The following is a 20,683-nucleotide window of genomic DNA, read 5'->3' as shown; positions in this document are numbered from 1 at the left end:
CTCTACAGTGTCCAACACTATTCATATTACAATGTATTTAACGACTTTGAAACAGTGTTTCATGTCTAAATAGAAGAACTACCTCTCATTTTTAAGAAAATATTGTATCTCGGTTTTTCTTCGCTGCTAGCCAGTTTACTAACAATTTGAAATAAAAAGAAAAAAAATATGATAAACTGCTCCCAGTATAAAATACAGAGCTAAGACAAGAACATTTCATTGACTTTGATTTCCCTAGGGTCCAGCTCTGAATTAATTTACTTCCTGTTCAAGGGAATTTTAAGTCAGAAAGAAGATCTTATCCCATCTTGTTTTGCCTTTTTTTCCCCTTGAATGAAAAAAAAATAAGTAAAATTTATTCCCCTGGCAAGGTCTGAAAACTTTTGTTTTCTTCACCACTTCTGCAATGTATATTATTGTTATTGAGAAGACTTATTTAACTTAAATTACTTGTCCAGGCACGAGAATGAGCAAAATCATTTTTTAAAAAAAGTGTTAAATGTATATTAATGAAAAGATTGAATCTTTTAATTTTCTACCATGTATTGCTGAACAAAGTATCCACATTGTTAGAAAAAGATATAGAATGTCATGAATAAGAGTTTGGCTCAAATTGTTACTCTTCAATTAAATTTGACTTATTGTTATTGGAATTGGCTCTTTAGCTTGTGTTTCTAATTTTTCTTTTTCTTCTTTTTTCCTTTTTGCAAAAAACCCAAAATATTTTAGCTCCTAGTCAGACTGTTACTCTGGTGACACAACCTGTGGTTACTAAGGAAACTGCCATCTCCAAACTAGAAATGCCATCTTCCTTGATGTTGGAGGTACCTGCTCTGGCAGATTTCAACCGGGCTTGGACAGAACTTACCGAATGGCTTTCTCTGCTTGGTCGAGTTATAAAATCACAGAGGGTGATGGTGGGTGACCTTGAGGATATCAACGAGATGATCATCAAGCAGAAGGTATGAGAAAAAAATGATAAAAGTTGGCAGAAGTTTTTCTTTAAAATGAAGATTTTCCACCACTTTACTCTCCTAGACCATTTCCCACCAGTTCTTAGGCAACTGTTTCTCTCTCAGCAAACACACATTACTCTCACTGTTCAGCTTAAGTATAATCAAGGATATAAATTAATGCAATTAACAAAAGTAGCCATACATTAAAAAGGAAATATACAAAAAAAGCAGAAACCTTACAAGAATAGTTGGCTGAGTTAAATTTACTAAACAACCTGGTATTTTAAAAATCTGTTTTATACCACTTGGACTCAGGAAGGGGAACATCACACACCGGGGCCTATCATGGGGAGGGGGGAGAGGGGAGGGATTGCATTGGGAGTTATACCTGATGTAAATGACGAGTTGATGGGTGCAGCACAGCAACATGGCACAAGTATACATATGTAACAAACCTGCACATTATGCACATGTACCCTACAACTTAAAGTATAATAATAATAAATAAATTTAAAAAAAAATCTGTTTTATACCAAATAAATCACTCAACGGAGCTATTTACATTTAAACTGTTTGTTTTGGCACTATGCAGCCCAACATATTGCAGAGTCAAATATAATAGTCTGGAAATTGATTATTATCCTCTCTTCTAAGTTGTCTGTGCCAATTTTCCTCCTCCAGTGATAAGGATTATTGAAAGAGAGATATAAATTAAAAAGAGAAAAGTAACAAAACATAAGATATTTTAAAATACCCTAGATCTTAATGTTGGCATTTACGCAATGCCATGTTCAAATGAACGTGTTTTTAATACAAATAGTTCATTTTTCAGCCTCAGTGTAATCCATTTGATAAAATTATGACATCAACTAGAAGCATTAGAATATATTTATGTAAATATGGTTTACGTAACTAGATCAAATATACTATACATCTTTTATATATGTGAATGGTTAAGAAAAATAATTTTGGAATTGTTATACATTAAAGTTTTTTCACTTGTAACAGCTTTCAAGTCTTTCTAAAGAAATAGGAAGTTGTGCTGAAGGTATTTAGCTATTAAAGTACTACCTTTTGAAAAAACAAGAAGTGAGGCAGACAGAGGGGAATTTCTTCGTAAAATAAATTTCAGCAATTCAGTAGGAATAAAGTAATTTGATAGTAAACAACCTGCATTTAAAGGCCTTGGGCTTGAATACAGAAGACCTGAATTCAGTGCCATTTGCAAATGATGACCGTGGTCAAGCCATCTCTGGATCTTGGTTTCCTATTCTGAGTACAGAGCACACAGAATACACATTCACATTCACAATATAGTTATGGATATGGATGTATATAAATATATGTAAATACCACATATATGTACATGAAAATTTGTTTTACTTTTGCTTTATAAAAAGTAATTATAGCCACATTTTTCAGAAAACGTAACTGAGGCTCATAGATATCAAATTCCCAGTAAGTAGCAGAACAAAGATTCAAATCCAAGTCCATTTGATTCCTAAGCCAGTGTTATTACTTGATACATATACTGCAGGCAGTACATGTATCAAGTAACACATATACTACAAGTAATACATACTATTGCTGCAGTAATAACTGTAACTGCAATTACTATTTAGTAATTTGTATGTAAATGTAGATGTAGTCTATGTCAGACACTATGCTGAGCATTTTATAGTTGCTATGTACCAATACATACAGAAACAAGAGGTATGTTCTTTCACAATATCATATTGAGTTATATAATACTCCCAGGACTTTTATTTACCAAAGGAAACAATATTTTATAACATTTAAAGCCCAGGTTTTGAAGTTAGATTGTTTGGGTTCAAAGTTGGGCTCCCAAGCTGTGTGACCTTGAGTAAGTTATTCAGCCTCCCTGAGCCCAAGTTTATCTATCTATAAAATGTGGATAGTTGTACTATCTGCCTTGCAGTTTGTTATCAGAATTAAGTTTGTTGGTACATGAAAAATGCTTCCCACTTTGCCTTGCTTACTGCTTACTGCTAGTATTGAACAAATGTTAGTAATTATATTTGGTTCCACCACGAACTCTAGAAATCTAACCAATGATGGCATTTGTATTTGCAAACTGTATATCACATCATAATACTATATGGAAATGAGAGCTTGTTTCCACTTCTGTACCCTATTCTACCATTGACATTATAGCTTCCTGCAGAAGTTACCTAATAATAGATTGGGAGAGAAAGTCCACACTTCCTTGTGACAGGTTTGCGGGTCCTGCATTTAGGGAAGCCATTGATGTGCTCAGTAGTCTCCAGAGTTCTCTAAATAAATTTGTCCTTTTCAGAAAGGACTACTAATTTCATGCCACCTCGCAGAGATTGTCTTTAAATATAGGTCAAAAACTAACGTAGAGGGCCAGGTGCAATTTTTCACGCCTGCAGTCCCAGCGCTTTGGGAGGCTGAGGCAGATGGATCACTTGAGGTCAGGAGTTTGAGACCAGCCTGGTCAACATGGCAAAACCACATCTCTAATGCAAATAAAAAAATTAGCTGGTGTGGTGGCACGTGCCTATAATCCCAGCTACTAGGGAGGCTGAGGCAGGAGAATCACTTGAATCCTTGACCAGAGGTTCCATTGAGCTGAGATTGCGCCATTGTACTCCAGCCTGTGCGACAGAGTGAGACTCCGTCTCAGAAAAAAAATAATAATAATAATGTAGGGGAAAAAATCAAAAGCCATTTCTGAGACACAAAAATATAGGATTTATAAATTATATATAGTATTAAAATATTTTTAAAATATTATATATAGCATATTATATATAATGATATATAATGTATATATATTTATAAAAAATCTAATCTCCCTTCTCTTGCTTGCTGAATAGTGGGATGCTTTGCCTGTCTCTTCCACTTATATTAAAAAATAATTAATAAAGACATTGTCAGTTCTTGGCTTTTATTGCCTCAATCACCAAATTGTCAGTAAAATGGCCCTAAATAATCATTAAACAAATATCTGTGAGAGGGGAAATAAGAAGGAGAAGTAAGTGTGGGGAGGATTTTATTATAATTTCAGGAAATCAATATCAATTTTATGTAAAGTTTTAAATAAAGCAATCTCAACGTTAATGTTTGATGTGTGAAAAATTAGGCAAAATTCCAAAAGGACTTTATAAACTGAAAAAAAAACTTTACTAACACCTATCCATTTTTATTATTTTAACCAACTTCTATTGAGCTGCCACTAAGTACCTAGGAAATATAAAGTTGTACAACATAGAATGTGCAGGTAAAAGAGGTTGAAGGAAGAAAATAATAACACTATGATAGAGATAAATTTTGGGATAATAGCTAACACATACTTAGCACTAATGATATGCTAGTCATTGATCTAAGTACTTCATGTGAATTCTTTAATGCTTACAACATCACTGTGAGGTAAATACAGAGGCACAGTAAGGATAATAACCTGACCGAGATCAAGGAAGAAAGAGACAATGATGAGATATGAACTCAAGCAGTTTGGTTCCATAATCCTCTCCCTTAAACCTCATAGTTTTCAACTTCTCTGATATTGTGTGAGTGATGCTGTTGGGGCTTTCTTCGGGGAAAACTAAGCCAGGAGAGAGAACAGATGCTAGTGAGATATTCCTGAAGAAGATAAAACTTAAGGCAAGCATTAAAGAATGAGTTGGAATTACCTAGCTAGATAAAACGAGAAGGACAATCCAGGCAGAGGGAGCAGACTGTGCTTTTCACTGAGGTGGAAAAAAACAGAGTATGTCATAGGAATTGTGATTCCATATGGCCGAAGTTAAGGGTATATGATGAGAAGAAATTGATGAGGTTGAATAGAGAGGACTGGGGCTAAATAATGGGAATCCTTTGTTGCCAGACTGAGGAATTTTGATGATGGCCTACAGGCAGTGGCAACCCTGAAAGGATTGTAAACAGGAAAATAAAATCAAATATAGTTTAGTTGCCTATCAGTTAGAGCTCTCTGGATGCAAGCAACAGAAATCATTCTCTGATTAAATCAGGCAGAAAGTAAATGTGCTGTAATTAGCACAAAGGCAATGGAACAAAACTTACAAAAGGAGAAAGAATCTGAGCATGCCTTTCTGGGCATGCGGCTAGCAAGAAGTATTCCAGTCTGTTTGTGATACTCTCTTTTCTCCATCCTGTGTGTAACTCTCTTCAAATTTTAAAGTCTCAAAAGAGAATCCAGTTCACCTTGCTTGGGTCACATGTTAATACATGAGCTAGAAGAGAGCAGAAAATTTTATTTAAATCCCTCTCCTCCCAAAGTCTCAAAATTAGGGAAAGGCAATTCTCCCGAATAGCAACTGGGGTCTGTTGACAATAGAAAAGGAAAAGGTTCTGACCAACCACTAAACAATAATTGTCCACTGAACTCAGTCAAGAACATGTGGAATAAGTTGGAGGACAGAGCAAATAAAGGAGATTTGTAGGAGGTAATTATTATGTTCTAAAGCAAGCTTGTTCAACTCATGGCCTGTGAGTCACATGCGGCCCAGGATGGCTTTGAATGTGACCCAAAACAAATTTGTAAACTTTCTTAAAACATGAATTACTTTTTGTGATTTTTTTTTCACTCATCAGTTGTCATTAGTGTTAGTGTATTTTATGTGTGGCCCAGGACAATTCTTCCAATGTGGCCCAGGGAAGCCAAAAGATTGGATACAGCTGATCTAAAGCAACAGGGTCATCTACTCAACTTTGCAGCATGTGGACCTGAAATAAAGACCATCCATATACCAATACCTCAAATATAAATTTGTCTGATTATGACACGTACAAAAATTAGTTCTCAGTAAATGTAGATAGCTTGAAGGATAATGTGAATGCAATGTGATAAGGAAACTTCATATTGAACAGATTGGAATGTGAGGATTATAGTTTATAATTCCAAAGCATCAGAAGTTAGATAAGATAATGCAATAAGACATTTTATGATTCAAGGCGAAGTTAGTTATGAGATTCAGACCAAACCTTAGACACACAGAAATTGAAATATTTGCCACAGAAAGGGTATAAGGACATGACATTCAAGTAAGCTAGCGTTTTACTAGCTTTAGACTTTGAACTCAGAAAACATATTTGGTGAAAAGCTTATGGTCTCCTTTAGTATGTATTGCTTGATTAAAGTATTATTTTAGAAAATGGTGAGCTGCTCCCACGTTGAAATAAAAATAATTTTTACTAAGTGAATTATATTCAGTAAAAAAATGGAAGCTATAATTACAACTTTAATTTTTTTAAGTTTTAAGAATACAGCCATTTAAAAAAATTAAGCAAATCTGCTTCATTGTAGACAGTAGAAAACATACCATTACCTTTTAGAAGAATAGAGATGTGAAATATGCAAATTAAGCCTTTAGAAGTAAAACACACATGAAGTTCAAAGTTTAATTTCTAGAATTGTGAATCAATAGCAGTGGATGATTTGTACTTTATAGCTTAGTGTCAGAGAAATCTGATTAAAAAATGCTTTTTTCTGTTTCATCACGTTTAAGTAAAATTGCTCTGAAACAACAATATTTGACAATAATTAGCAGTTTTCTTTGTTGACATAATCTATCAAATGAAGGGAAAAATATGTCCTGGGTTTTGCTCTGAGAGTGATTATTAAATCAGACCCTTAAGGAAAGGAAAGATAAAACAAAGAAGGGAGGAAAGGAAGGGAAGGAAGGAGGAGGAAAGGGAGAAAAAGGAAGGAAGAGAGGAAGGCAAGCAGGAAAAAGGGGTATGAGGGAGAAAAAACAAAAGAAATGAAAGAGGGATGGAGGGAGACAGGAGGGAGAGAGGTGGAGGGGGAAATATGAAGAGAGGTTTGAGGCAGTGGAGACTAGTGTTGCTATCAACAAATAGAATTTAGATGGCCATATGATATTATTTTTCATAATACTGGTGTCTGATGACCTGTACTGAGTCAATTGTAGTCTTTTTTCAATTCCGTTTGGCCAGGTGTTCAGGGTAATTCACCACAAAATCTCAACCACTGCACTTGTATTGAATAAAGAATTGAATTGGCAAAGGTATTTTATCCTCCAATAAGACCTCTCCAGACTGGGGTTGAGACAAATTGGCCAATCTGGACAAGATGATAATAGCATTGTTCAAGATTCATTTGTAACCACACATTGCACTGTTACCTGGGAGATTTCATTATCTAAAGATTGAATGAGCAGTTTTAGTGGGTACAGTGTATATTTAAATGGGATATAATTATTTGAATGAATTTAATTTTTGTTATTGTTAAGGTCAAAGTACTTAATAAAAATTATGATTTTTTAAAACTCTGCCTATACACAAAAAGCATTTGAATTAGCTACAGAATAATTCTGATTATAACTTGTTGAATAAATTCGGTCAAAATCTGACTACTAAACAACTTGTATAGTGTAGCCCTGGAAGAATTGATGGGACAATGTGTAGGTAAAGTGGCATTGGCTATTTAAACTAAAAGTAATACAAAACAGAATGTTTTTGGTTTTATTCTATTGTCACGAACCCAGCAGAAAGTGGGTATTACAGATAGTTTCTCTTATTCAACAAATGAGAGGACTTATAGACAATTTAGTTAATTGATCTAAAGTCACTTAGTAAATGTAATTGTCCTAACACAAACCCAGACCCCCAGACCTCTTGGGAATAGATAATGTTTCTTACTTCTTTTCTATTTTCTCAGCCACCCCCCTAAACTTCTTACACATCTCATTTCTCCATCCAAATTATAACAAAACAAAGTAAACATGGTTTATTTCCATGGGCATCCAGTGGATTTCACGAGGTTGGGTGACAGCCATTGGTGAGGGTTGATTGATTATTAGGATGAGGAGATTGATTATTCTGTTTTTCATCGAACAGCAATCCAACCCTTCTCATCTCATCGTTTTATTTCTGCACAAACTCATTTAAGAAATACCAATTAAGAAATTAATGTTGTAATCTGTTTGGCTGAAGATATTTACAAATTTTGTGCTTTATCTTCCAACCAATGTACATGTCTCTGGTAGACAGCTTGTGACCATGTGAATGACTAATCCATATTTATATAATTTTCTTTCTTTACCTAATGAGATCAAATCCACTATTATCTTCACTGAAGGATGTAAAGATATGTCAATGTCAGTAATGTGACTTATTTTATATTCTCTAGTCACAACAGAAATAACCCCCCCTTAAATAAAAACGTCATAGAGTTGCAAACACACACACACACACACATACAAAATCATATTTTCTAAGTCTCCTAATTACCTTTTTATGGAAAATGATACCATATGCTTTTTTCTTAAAGAAACTATATAAACTTATAAACTATACTAAACTACATATTTCAAAGCCTACGAATGGAAATTTATATCTTATTATATTTTAATTCAATTCACTGTAAACTTTTCTGTCAAAATCTTATCAAGCAAAACTGATCCAGGATATTTACATGAATTCTGATGAAAGTCACTGTACTGTGTTTTCCATAAAATACCAATGGGATTCTGATAAGGAAGTTTATGTTTGTCATTGTGTTTAAATAGAGAATTCTGGGCTGGGCATGGTAGCTCACGCCTGTAATCTCAGCACTTTGGGAGGCCGAGGCGGGAGGATCACCTGAGATTGGGAGTTTGAGACCAGCCTGACCAACATGGAGAAACCCTGTCTCTACTAAAAATACAAAATTAGCCGAGCCTGGTGGCACACGCCTGTAACCCCAGCTACTCTGGAGGCTGAGGCAGGAGAATTGCTTGAACCCGGGAGGCAGATGTTGCAGTGAGCCTAGATCACACCATTGCACTCCAACCTGGGCAACAAGAGTGAAACTCTATCTCAAATAAATAAATAAATAAATAGAGAATTCTGTTTACAAGCACTCATCACCACTCCTGGCTAATTTTTTGTATTTTCAGTAGAGATGGGGTTTCACTATGGTGGCCAGACTGGTCTCGAACAACTGACCTTGTGATCCACCTGCTTGGCCTCCCAAAGTGCTGGGATTACAGGCATGAGCCACTGTGCCCAGCTGCCAATATGTGTTGGTCTTTTTAATCAATGATTCAGTCCAAAATCATTTTGTCCTTTATGTATTTTCTTGTAAAGCTGCTTCTGTTGTCTTGAACTTTTCTATTAAAATGTATGCTGTCATTTGACTTTTTGGATTGTTATTTTCTAGTCCTTGAAATAAATTTAAATTTCCTGTAAAGGAAGGTGTAATATTCTATTTGACATAGCCACTAAGTATATACTAAGTGCTTTATAAATATTGTTGATTTACTTTATCTTTACAGATTACTAGTTTTACTTAGTATTTGGAATATAACAATATTTTATAGAGCTATATTCATATGTATGTTTGTCTTAACTGTTAAATGCAGTATGATTCATGTCTACTTTTGGTCAATGATGAATGAAAGTCTCCTGAGAATTAAATTTGCCGCATCGATGCAAACACAATCATAATTTTAGACACTCTAAGAATTTTAGAAATTAAAGGATTTTTTTCCAGTTTATTGTGTTAAGATTGTGTTTAGCTATGTATGACAGCATTCTCACTACAGTGGCTTATCCAGATAGTTTCTTTTTCTCATAGAGCAAGACTTCCAGAATTATGTGTTCCAGGGTTGATGCAGCAGCCGCAAAACCCTATGTCCCCATTCTTTCCTCCAACCCCAGTCATCTCCAACATGAGGCTTTCTTTTTGTTTTGTTTTGCTTTTGTTTTTGTTTTTGTTTGAGATGGAGTCTCTGTTACCAGGCTGGAGTGCAGTGGCGCGATCTCGGCTCACTGCAACCTCTGACACCCTGGTTCAAGGGATTATCCTGCCTCAGCCTCCCGAGTAGCTGGGATTACAGGCACACACCACCACGCCCAGCTAATTTTTGTATTTTTAGTAGAGATGGGTTTTCACCATGTTGGCCAGGATGGTCTCAATCTCCTGACCTCATGATCTGCCTCCCTCAGCCCCCCAAAGTGCTGGGATTACAGGCGTGAGCCACCACGCTAGGCAAGACTTTCTTTCCTGTGGTCTCAACATGGCTACTCTGCCTCCAGGCACTATGTCTGTACTTTAAAATGGAAGAAGGGAAAATGAGGAAAGTAAAAGCATATTCCAGCAGTGTCAGTTCCTGTTTGTAAGGAAAACAAATGCTTTTCTGGCAGCCACACACAGAAGAGTTTCTACTTGACAGTGCATTAACCAGAAATGTGTCACATGACCATTCCTAACTTCTAAGGATCTTGGGACGATTGAGTGTTTTAACTGAGTAGGTATGTTTCTTTCTTCATAATTCAAAATGTGAAAATTAGTGACTTAGCTATAAAACCTTGCTAGTCTGAACAGAATTTGGATTTTTTTAGCTAAGAAGGAAAGAAAGGATATTGGATAGGCAGCTGGCTATGCTAGCCAAGATACTCTTAATAATGTATATTTTTCTCCTTTGGACATATGTAGTTTTAACTTAGCTAAATATGATGTGATTGTTTTCCTATCTTCTTAGTTCTGTTTAAATTTGTTTCAGAAATCAAGGAAATAAAATGCAGAAAAAACTCTATTATTCATGTCTCTCTTTCTGCTTCTGATTATTTTTATGTTGGAGAAAGAGAAAGCAATCACTTTCATAATAGCTTAAATAGTCTGACAAACTGTAAACATGTTAGGTCATCAGTTTTTATATTCTGAATTATTAAGACCCAAACACACTCACTGAGTTCAAGAGAAAGTATAGACTGAGCAATAAAAACATTACCAGTTCTAGCAATGATAATCAAACAAGAAAACAAGTAATATAGTCTGTTTAGAATAACATGTTTTAAAGATCAAGTTTTTCTTCCTTGCCAATGTTGCCTTTCTTGTAACACTTTTATTTTTTTCCTTCTTGAGATAGGCTTTCCTATCTTTCATCACAAACCCCAGTATTTACTTGGCCGTTCATAGCAGCACCACCCCATGGCCCAGACTTGTAGATATTTCCCTCCTTCTATCGTTGTTCCAATAAAAATAGCCACTCTTATCTCTCATAATCTCAGCTATTTTGTGCCATAAAAGTGGAAAATAATGAGTATTAAGATACTAACTAGGGGCTAGGCGTGGTGGCTCACGCCTGTAATCCCAGCACTTTGGGAGGCCAAGGTGAGCGGATCAGGAGGTCAGGAGATCGAGACCATCCTGGCTAATGTGGTGAAACCCCATCTGTACTAAAAATACAAAAAATTAGCCGGGCATGGTGGTGGGCCCCTGTGGTCCCAGCTACTCAGGAGGCTGAGGCAGGAGAATGGTGTGAACCCAGGAGGCGGGGCTTGCAGTGAGAGCCAAGATCGTGCCACTGCACTCCAGCCTGGGCGACAGAGCAAGACTTAGTCTCAAAGGAAAAAAAAAAAAAAGATACTAACTAGGTTTCAGTCATATAAGATGAATAAGTCCTACAAATCTACTGTACAGCATAGGGCTTGTAGTTAACAATGTTATATATTTAAAATTTTGCTAAGAGAGTAGATCTTTTTTTAACTGTTATTATGGTACATGCAAAAATAATAACAGTAAATAAGGAAGGTAGGAGAAAAATTCTGGAGATGATGCATAGGTTTATGACATATATTCTGGACATGATTTCACTGGGGTATATAGTCATGCATTGCTTAACAACAGATATACATTCTGAGAAATGCATTGTTAGCTGATTGATCTTGTTGTGCAAACATCATAGAGTGTACTTACACAAACCTAGATGGTACAACCTACTACACACCTAGGCTATATGGTATAGCCTATTGCTCCTAGGCTATAAACCAGTACAGCATGTGACTGTACTGAATGCTTTAGGCAGTTGGAACACAATGGCAGGCATTTGTGTATCTAATCATATCTAAACATAGAAAAGTTATAGAAAAATATTATCTTATAGGACCACTGTCCTGCATGTATACAGACTATGTACATGACAGTGGTTCATTGATCAAAATGTCCTTATGTGGCACATAACTGTAATTATCTCCAAACTCATCAAGCTGTGTTCTTTAAATATGTATAGCTTTTTATGTCAATCAAGTGGTTAAAAAATCAATAAAGTGGTTAAAAATATTTTGCCTAGGAAATATACTATCATTTCCAGTTGATAAAAGATCTCAACATTTCCAAAATTGTCCTACAGAAAACCAGGTTCATCAGGTGTTCATACATGATCCTCATGAAAAGGTCAAATAAGCTGCAAAACATGCATAGACTTTGCCTATCCTCGCAATCTATGATGTACTTCTCCATAGTAAGGTCACTGAAAAGTCCTGTAGAAATGTTGATATTGTTAGCTCAGTATTTCTCAGTCGTTTCTCCATGGAAACCATTTGTGTAGAGCATCTTGAGGAGCACAGTTGAGAGAATGTTATCTTAGTTGGATGTGTATGTCCCTCTGAGTCACTTGATTTCTCTACATATGCTTTTACCAAATTAATCTTTTAGAAATCTTTTCTCTTAGCACTATGTCTATAATTTGTGAAGTTGTTACCAGGATAACATTTGTGCCTCTCACCATGATGTACCTACCAGGGTCCAAGCAGCCATTCTTTCTCTAGAGTCACTATCTGAGGGAAAGAATTTAGCACAGCATTCTACAAAATCATTTTATTTATAAAAATAGATTACTACATTACATATAGTAATTTATATTTAGAATATTGATTAATTATTAAAATCTGCATGACAACTTTAAAGAGTAGTACATACTATATAGCAGTTTGTACTCAAATTAACAGTCTTCTAAAAAGGATTCACTTTTTGTTTTTATTCTATTGTCCTATTCGTTGATAGTGTTACGTAAGTGATTATAAAATTTAAAATCTGGAAAGAGAATGTGGACTCAGAATGCCATCTCTTTAGTTATTTCAAAAGGAATAGAAATGAGCATACATATTCATTTTCTTTCATTACACATCCAGAGAAATAGAATGGATTTTATAAACATGTAAAAAAGCAAGGATTTTGATCACTGATAAAAAGGGAATGTTTGGTCACTACCTTATTTCATTCCTTTTTTCTTATCCTGTTTTTTTTTTTTGTCAATTATTTGATGATATCTCTGAACATCACCTTTTATTCATGACAGGAATTGGGTATCATAGTAAAGAACACTGTTAATATAATTCAGTTACTTCACCCCCTCCTGAAATACAGAGGAGCTTTAAGACTATGTGAATATTTTTTTCTGGTTTTGTTGTATTTGTAGAAATATCATGAGCTTTGTTTAAAGTCAGGCATCTAAAACCTTGCCCTGTATGTTATTGACAAACTACACATATTTGGGGATCTATTCTATTACAGTTTGTTCAACTGTAAAATTAGGATAGCAAACTCTATGTCATATTTTCATTATCAGAATTTAAAAAGCATGTTTTAAGATCTTAGTAAATAATAAATCTCTGTAGTTGAGTTTGTTCTATATTCTTTAAGAAATTCCCTTTGATGGTTGTGCCATCTGTATTACTTTTCTTCACACTTTTATTTTGCACTGAAATCATAGTAATATTTTACATTATCAATCAAAGTAACAAATAAAGTCATCCTTAAAACAAATATGAATTTTAGATGATTAAATAGATTTATATGGAGGTTCCTCTTGCTAATCATAGCAATTATCCTTGGGGAAAAATGATAGACACTTGAAACACCAATTAATCATGATGACTATTTTTGCATCATAAATAAAGCTTTCAAATCTGAGAGGGAATCAAAAGGGTGATGGTAGTATAGTGTCTCAAAGCCCCTTTCCAATTGATGGTACAAATTTAAAGAGAGAGAAAGAGAAAAAAAAAAAAAACATGTTTCACTGTAATTGTTTTCTAAGTGATTCCAAAAATACCTATTTTCTTAATAGATTCCAATTTTTTAGTTGGATTGAAAGGAAAGTCTTGGAGTGTAGTGAGGAAGGCACCTTCTGTTGAGAGGTTTTCAGACGACAGAATGTGCCTAAGGCCAAAGATGAGATGGTTTTGTGAAAGTCGGTGGCCACAAACAGGTATGTTTGACCCCTGAGAGATATGCAGGAAGTCCACCCCACTTTAATTCTTCCAAATGTTCTGTAGCTTAATTCCCAAGTACTTGATAAAGGAGCAATGGGGAAAAAATATGCACACTATTATGGAAAAGTTTTGACCTACACTATGGAGAGTTTTAGAATAAGAGCATTCTAAAATCAGTCCCAAATTCCTAGGGTTTACTTACTTAAAGATAGTATCATAGGTTGGGTTCCTAGGAAGCATATCCTGAGATTGAGGTGAGCATGCAGTATGTCTATTTAGGAGTGTTCTTGGGGTCAATATGTAGGGGCAGAGGGAGAAGTTGAGCTTTGACACAGTGTTAGTAAGGGCCTCAGCTGACCGTTCAGGGAGTTCTTGAGCTGGAATAACCCTTCAGAAGTGCTAGGAAATGAAGAAAGGGGACTGTATCTTTATAATCCCATGTCAAGTCACGTGTTGGATGTGGGCTACTCCAGGAAGGCAACAAACTTTAGCAAGATGATTCTGTTCAGCCACGGGAATTTCCATAAGGGGGCTGCTATGATCTGAACGTTTTTGTCCCCCCAAAATGTGTATGTTGAAACCTAACACTCAAGGTGATGGCATTAGAAGGTGGGGGTTTGGGGGGATGATTAGGTCATGGGGACTCTGCCTTCAGGAACGGGATCAGTGCCCTTATAAAAGAGGCTCCAGAAAGCTTCCTTGCCCACCCACCATGTAAGGACACACTGAAAGTGCCATTAAACAGGAGTGGGCCCTCACCAGACAATGAATCTGCTGATGCCTTGATCTTGGAATTCCCAGCCTCCAGAACTATAAGCAATAAATTCTGTTATTTGTAAATTACCCAGTCTAAGGTATTTAGCTATAGCAGCCCAGACTAAGACAAAGGCTGACAGCTGAAGGCTGTCTACCAGCAGCACTCCTAGCAGCTGGGGAAATAAGTCCTTCGTTTCCAAAGGGGAATCTAGGCAGCATATTTACAGCTTCTCACTACAGATAAGCTCATTATTTCAAATAGGGACTAGCAGGAAAAAATTAAATGCCCAAAATTTAGTGGGATGCCAAAATAAATCGTGGTGTGTAGATTGGAGTATAGTGAGGAGAGCACCTTCAAACCAGTATGTACTACGTGATATAGTTTTTGTTGCAATATTTATTATATACCCAAATACACATATATTACTTTTAGAAACACATACCACATATATATCTGTGAATATTTTATATACTCATAGGGAGGGATTGTTGGTGTTATTTATGCTATTTTAAAGATTGATGTTTTCATATAATTATGTATTGGTTATATATTATTTCTTGATATAAGGTAAAAAAAAGAAAAGCAAAACAAACTCTAAGTGATCACTATGAAAAGAATCCCAATGCTGCTCATTTAGGTTTATCCAACTCTTCCCATTAAAATATTAAATAGTCTAAATAATCGTGAATAAGAAAGAGCAGATTTTGAAAAATGGAAAGAAATGCTTAAAGACATAGCATTGTTGCCCAACCATTATTATTTAAACATACAGTGTTTGGCTTTGACCAAATTGCTTTCAAAAACTTCCTTTTGGCCCAAAATGTTAGGTCATATATACTATCATAAAATTCATGATGCTTACCATGCATTAATTTCTAGTATGTACTAGACATTGTGCTATGCACACCATATTCAATATTTCTAAACCTCTCAAAAATAGTAAAAACTAACTGGCATTTTTCTTGTTTTGAAAGGGAGAAACTCAGAGAGGTTAAGTGACTTGCCCAAGGCAATGCCATTGATAAGTGCCAGATTCTATCACAGGTTTATTGGCAACAAACCTTATGTGTGCATGCACGTGTGTGTGTGTGTGTGTGTGTGTGTGTGTACACATACACAAATAACATATATGGTATAAATATTTACATGGAAACGTAATAAACTGCATTGAGCTGCATTTAGAATTAGTATTTAGGACATGTTTGGCAAATAAAAAGAGTGGAGATTGAAATGGGTTTGCTTAGGAAAGATGATATGTTAAAACAGGCTTTATTATGAGTCTTCAACTATTCTGTGAAAATAGATACCCAGGGAAGAAATAATAGACAATATGAATCTTGAGCAGACAACTGAGAACTTGTCGAAGAGCCAAGATAAAAATGTCAGAGAGGAGAATATTTTGGCAGCTCAGATGAGCCCCCAGAGGGTGGGAGGAAATGATCTCACTGCAGTCTCGTATCTGAACCCCAGGTTTTTGCATCTCCATAAACTAATTTCTTACACCCCTCAATAATGATCGGGCTTACTCTCAATCTCTCTCTCTCTCTGTCTCTGTCTCTCTATCTGTCTCTCTCACACACACAAACATGCAGAACATTTACTCAGACATACTTACACATGCATACGTTGTAAGACAATTATATAAATACCAGCCTTTTTATTTCATAACTAAATTACAAGGCCTGGTTATTGTTTGAACTGTGAAAAAATAATTATGTGAATAGGTGCCTCAAGATGAAAGGCAAGGCAAGATGGTGAAATTATTCATATGATAGTAATAGTATGCAAAAAAGAACACAATCTTTAAAGATCTTTAACGATCTAGTTATAAAACCATGTTTTATAACAAATATAACCATGAGGAAAGAAAAAGAAAAATGTAATAATATACTCCAAGAATAAAGTCAAATGTATTGTTGAATGTAAGGAGTTGGTTACACTTCCTTATAGTGGAGGTTGTTTTAAAGTTTGTGGCTTACACGGTGTTATGCATTGCCCTAGATCAACACTATTATGCAAGACCAACTATTAGGTTATTTTTGGTAGATAACCACAGCAAAACTTTAGTATAATAGGTAAAGGTTAGCTACACTCCCATACCCTCACTCTCAGGTGTTATCATACTCCATATAAAAGGTTCAATCAAGGGAGACATGAGAATAATCCAGAATCTAGAGGCAGAATGCAGTTAACCTTAGAGAAGGCATCATACAGTTAGAATCTTTGGAATCAATGTGGAAACAAAGAATAGTTTAGGCATTCAATCTTAGGCACCAATCCAAAGAATACAGGTTCCATAACTTAATAAATTTTTATACCTAGCAAGCTAGAGATGAGGAATTTCTCTCAAATATTTTCACCAAAGCATGTATCTTAGATAACACTAATCTCATAAGTGAAAACTCATTTCTAATATTCATTTTGCTCATTAACAATGCCTCTAGTGTTGACTGTGGTAAAAATAGTTCAAATGCTGGTAGAACCCATCCCAGGAGACTGGCCTTTCTCATTAAATTCTAACTCTATCCCCACATACATTCCTGACTTAAGTAATTGAGTTCCCGCACATCAGAATATAAGTATGTTATAGATATAAAAACATATGTAATTAATAAATATTTTAAGTGAGACACTTCTTTCATCTTTATGGCTTAACTATATCAGAAATTTGATTATTTTTAGCGGTCTAACTACAAAACAAAACACAAAGCCCACAACTAAAAATTTCTTTGCATATATTGCAAAGAGGCAACCATTTGGCGTCAATTCGATCACGAGTGAAGTGCTATTATACGAGTACATCTCCCTGGCTTGTATGGGGGTAATAGGGCATGGAATTTACAGATTCACAATAACTGAGATACTGAAACTGAGATATTCACAATAACAAAGATATCAATATGTAGCTTTTCTCATAACTTTGTGTAATGAAATCCTCAGTTTCTGCTGTGTAAAAAGCTTATTGTTTACTTTTCATGAAAATCATCTTAATAGTCTGTAATTTGGGGGTAATACATTCGTTTTCTTGATACTATGTGAAGTGGCAAGCCGAAAATTCTAACAGGAATAGATAAGCAAGTATCCTATAAATCAGAGTCAGTCTCTCTCTCTCTCTCTCTCTCTCTCTCTCTCTCCCTCTCTCTCCCTCTCTCTCTCTCTCTCAATGAGTCAGTCTGTCTCTCTCTGTTTTTCCCTGCCTGGCTATCTATCTGTATTTTTCAGTTTACTTTGCAAATAAGAGAATTGTGTATTGTAAATAAACCAACTTATCATTAATTTTCTCTGAATTCTAAAAAAAATTACAAGTGGACTCTTGAGTTTGTGCTGCCTGTTTCTCCGCATATAGGACAGATGTCTGGAATAGGATCTTTATTTACTATTTTTACTCTCCTAATCTCATGGTTACTCCAAGGCAGATAATATTTGTAATCATACAATATTTGTCAGAAGTCTTTCTGATAACACTGCTGTTTTATAAAATTAAACATCTATTCAGTATAGAATTTTACTTTAAATGATTAATTCAAGCAAATCAATGAGGTAACTTTTACACTGCTGAGCATATGTGTGTGTGGATTTGTACAGCCATGCCATAGACTTCAATTGTAATCTTTTCTCTATATTTTTTGTATACCTGAAATGTTCATCATTGTGCTGTAGAAAACAATCTCATTGTGTTTTTAAAAGCTAGAGTGGGTGTTGAGAAGAGAAAGAGGATCACAGAAAAAGTTGGTTAACTTGCTACTTCCACTTCAAGTCTTTACTCGATGTCATCATCAGCAACATTTTAAATTTATGCTTCTACTAGTTTGCAGTTCTTTTCCTTTGATTATTCTTATGATACAAGCCTTTCCACACAAAATTTATGTATAGGAATTGTATAGAATTTTTCTTTGGAAAATATGGTGATTTATTACAATTTGAGCAACATCATCATTTAAAAAATTCAGAATTTGATTTTTCTCAGGATGATCAGAAAGAATAAAGCATATATATGGTTCATGTCAGGAGAATTAGAACATGAGAATTAATATATTTCTGATCTTTTAAAATATTTTCATGTCTATGGATCAGCAGATTTTTCCTATTTGAGATTTTAAAAATCTAGATATAATTAAAATCTCACCGATGTTTCACCATCAGTTGATTTTATATTTGTGTTTCCTTCCACTTTGTAACTTGTATAGAGAAGAATACAAGAAAGAAAAAGGGAGGATTGATAATCTTTCTCTCTCAGTTCTTATAGCACTTCATTTTTTAAACTTATTGCTTCCTTCTGCCTGCTTTGTCTACATGTTTGTATTTCATCATTTCTTAGAAAACCATCTACTGCCTTTCTGAAGGTCATTTACCTGAAAATGATAGACAGCAGCATATATCAAACAACTGCAAAGTAATTATCTATCAGTTATCATTGTTCATTACTTTTCTGTTTTAGGATTGAGGGGCTGCCTTGCCACCTCCCTCACATCCCCAGCATATTATCACAAAGCCTACTGATTCATTCACATCCCTGGGCTAAATTTGCCACCCACTGTGTTCCTGTTGTTTTGTGTATGGAAGTGAAAAGATTTAATTGGATATTGTTGAAAAGACACAGAGGCTAACTTCCAATTTTCATATGTAGTTCTTCCCTCTCCCTCTACACCATCTCCTTTACTTGTTGAGAAAATTGCCCTCTCCATGGTAACAATTAAAAAAGCTTTCAGATTTTAGTAGTAGTTGTTGCAGAGAAAAGAAGTCAAAAAGTAGATGAAGTTTAAAAATGAAAAAGGGAGAGGAAGACAGCTGGGAAGAAGGCTTAATGTTTATGAGTGGGTGTGGAGGGGAAGAACTAAGTTGAATGAGCAAAGCTGAGCTAAGAGGAAGATGGTTTTTCTGCATCCCAGAAGGCAATACCCCAGCCATTCCTACAGGCTTCACTCCCCAAAAGATAAGAGCTTCATCTGAAATTCTTATAGGATTCACTCCTGAAGAGCAGCTTGTACCAAACAGAAACACCGTGATTTCCTCAGGGAGTCACAGTTTATTATTATTTTTTTAATGTAACACTTTTGTGAACTCCAGTTCCATCTCAGTTCAAATGGTCTTTTGGTTACGGGGTGAAAGAGACCCAACAATACACCTCCCCCACTTCCTGAGGCTTTTGGTTAAACCATGTCTGCCACAAGGACACAGGAGCCGGGTCCGACTGGTGGTTTTTTGTTTGCTTTTCTGCCTCCTGCGCTTTCTAGATTGTGCGATACTATAACCCTTGTCAATGACACATATACTGAACCCACCTGAAGAAGTATGTCACATTGTGACAAACAGTTTCTCATGGTAAGTAAATGAAGAACCATTGTGAAAGGTTTCATAATGCCCACTCCTCCCCCGCCAAGGATGTCCATATCCTAATCCCAGGGACCTGTGAATATTTTACCTTACATGGCAAAAGGCTTTGTATTAATAGATGTGGTTAAGTTAAAAATCTTGACACGGGGAGATAGCCTGGGTCACCCCAGTGTGCCCAAAGAATCCTCCCCTACATCCAACAAGCTCTGCCAACACATTGTTTTTAGCTTGTGAGACCCATTTTTTGGACTTTGGACCTTCAAAATTGTAAGATAATAAATTTAGGTTGTTGTAAGCCATTAAGTCTGTAATCATTTGTTACAACAGCCGGAGGCAGCTAATATGGCCATGAACATTTAATAATGACTAACTTTGCACAATTTTAATACAACCTTTCTTATTAAGGTTTATTTTTTCTTAATTACAAGGAATAAAAGTGGGGTATAGAGACAATGTCATGGTCCACTCCATTTTAGCCATATGAATTTGTATTTCCGGTATTAGAACTAAAGGTGACAAATCTGAATGTCTTTGTGTGAAATAATAAGAAAGCAGAACAAAAAGAGAAAAGTGTTCAGCTGGAAATGAAGTTGGAGAAAGATGAGGAGAAGCAAGCCAATTGTGTAGTTTT

General features: G+C 35.4%; 1 protein-coding gene across 16 annotated transcripts in view; it reads left to right on the top strand.

Annotated features, from left to right (window-relative positions):
• DMD (dystrophin) overlaps positions 1–20,683 on the top strand; it is a 2,153,717-nt gene that overhangs the window by 1,477,914 nt on the left and 655,120 nt on the right. For all 16 annotated transcript variants that reach the window (XM_015443662.3, XM_065538825.1, XM_065538826.1 and 13 more), the window contains one exon: positions 730–962. In XM_015443662.3, the coding sequence (XP_015299148.3) occupies positions 730–962 (233 nt within the window). The remainder of the gene's footprint in view (positions 1–729; positions 963–20,683) is intronic.

The sequence above is a fragment of the Macaca fascicularis genome, chromosome X, assembly GCF_037993035.2.
Source record: "Macaca fascicularis isolate 582-1 chromosome X, T2T-MFA8v1.1".
Classification (NCBI taxonomy): Eukaryota; Metazoa; Chordata; class Mammalia; order Primates; family Cercopithecidae; genus Macaca; species Macaca fascicularis.
The sequence above is the reverse complement of the archived record's forward strand: the minus strand, read 5'-3'. Positions and strand labels throughout refer to the sequence as shown.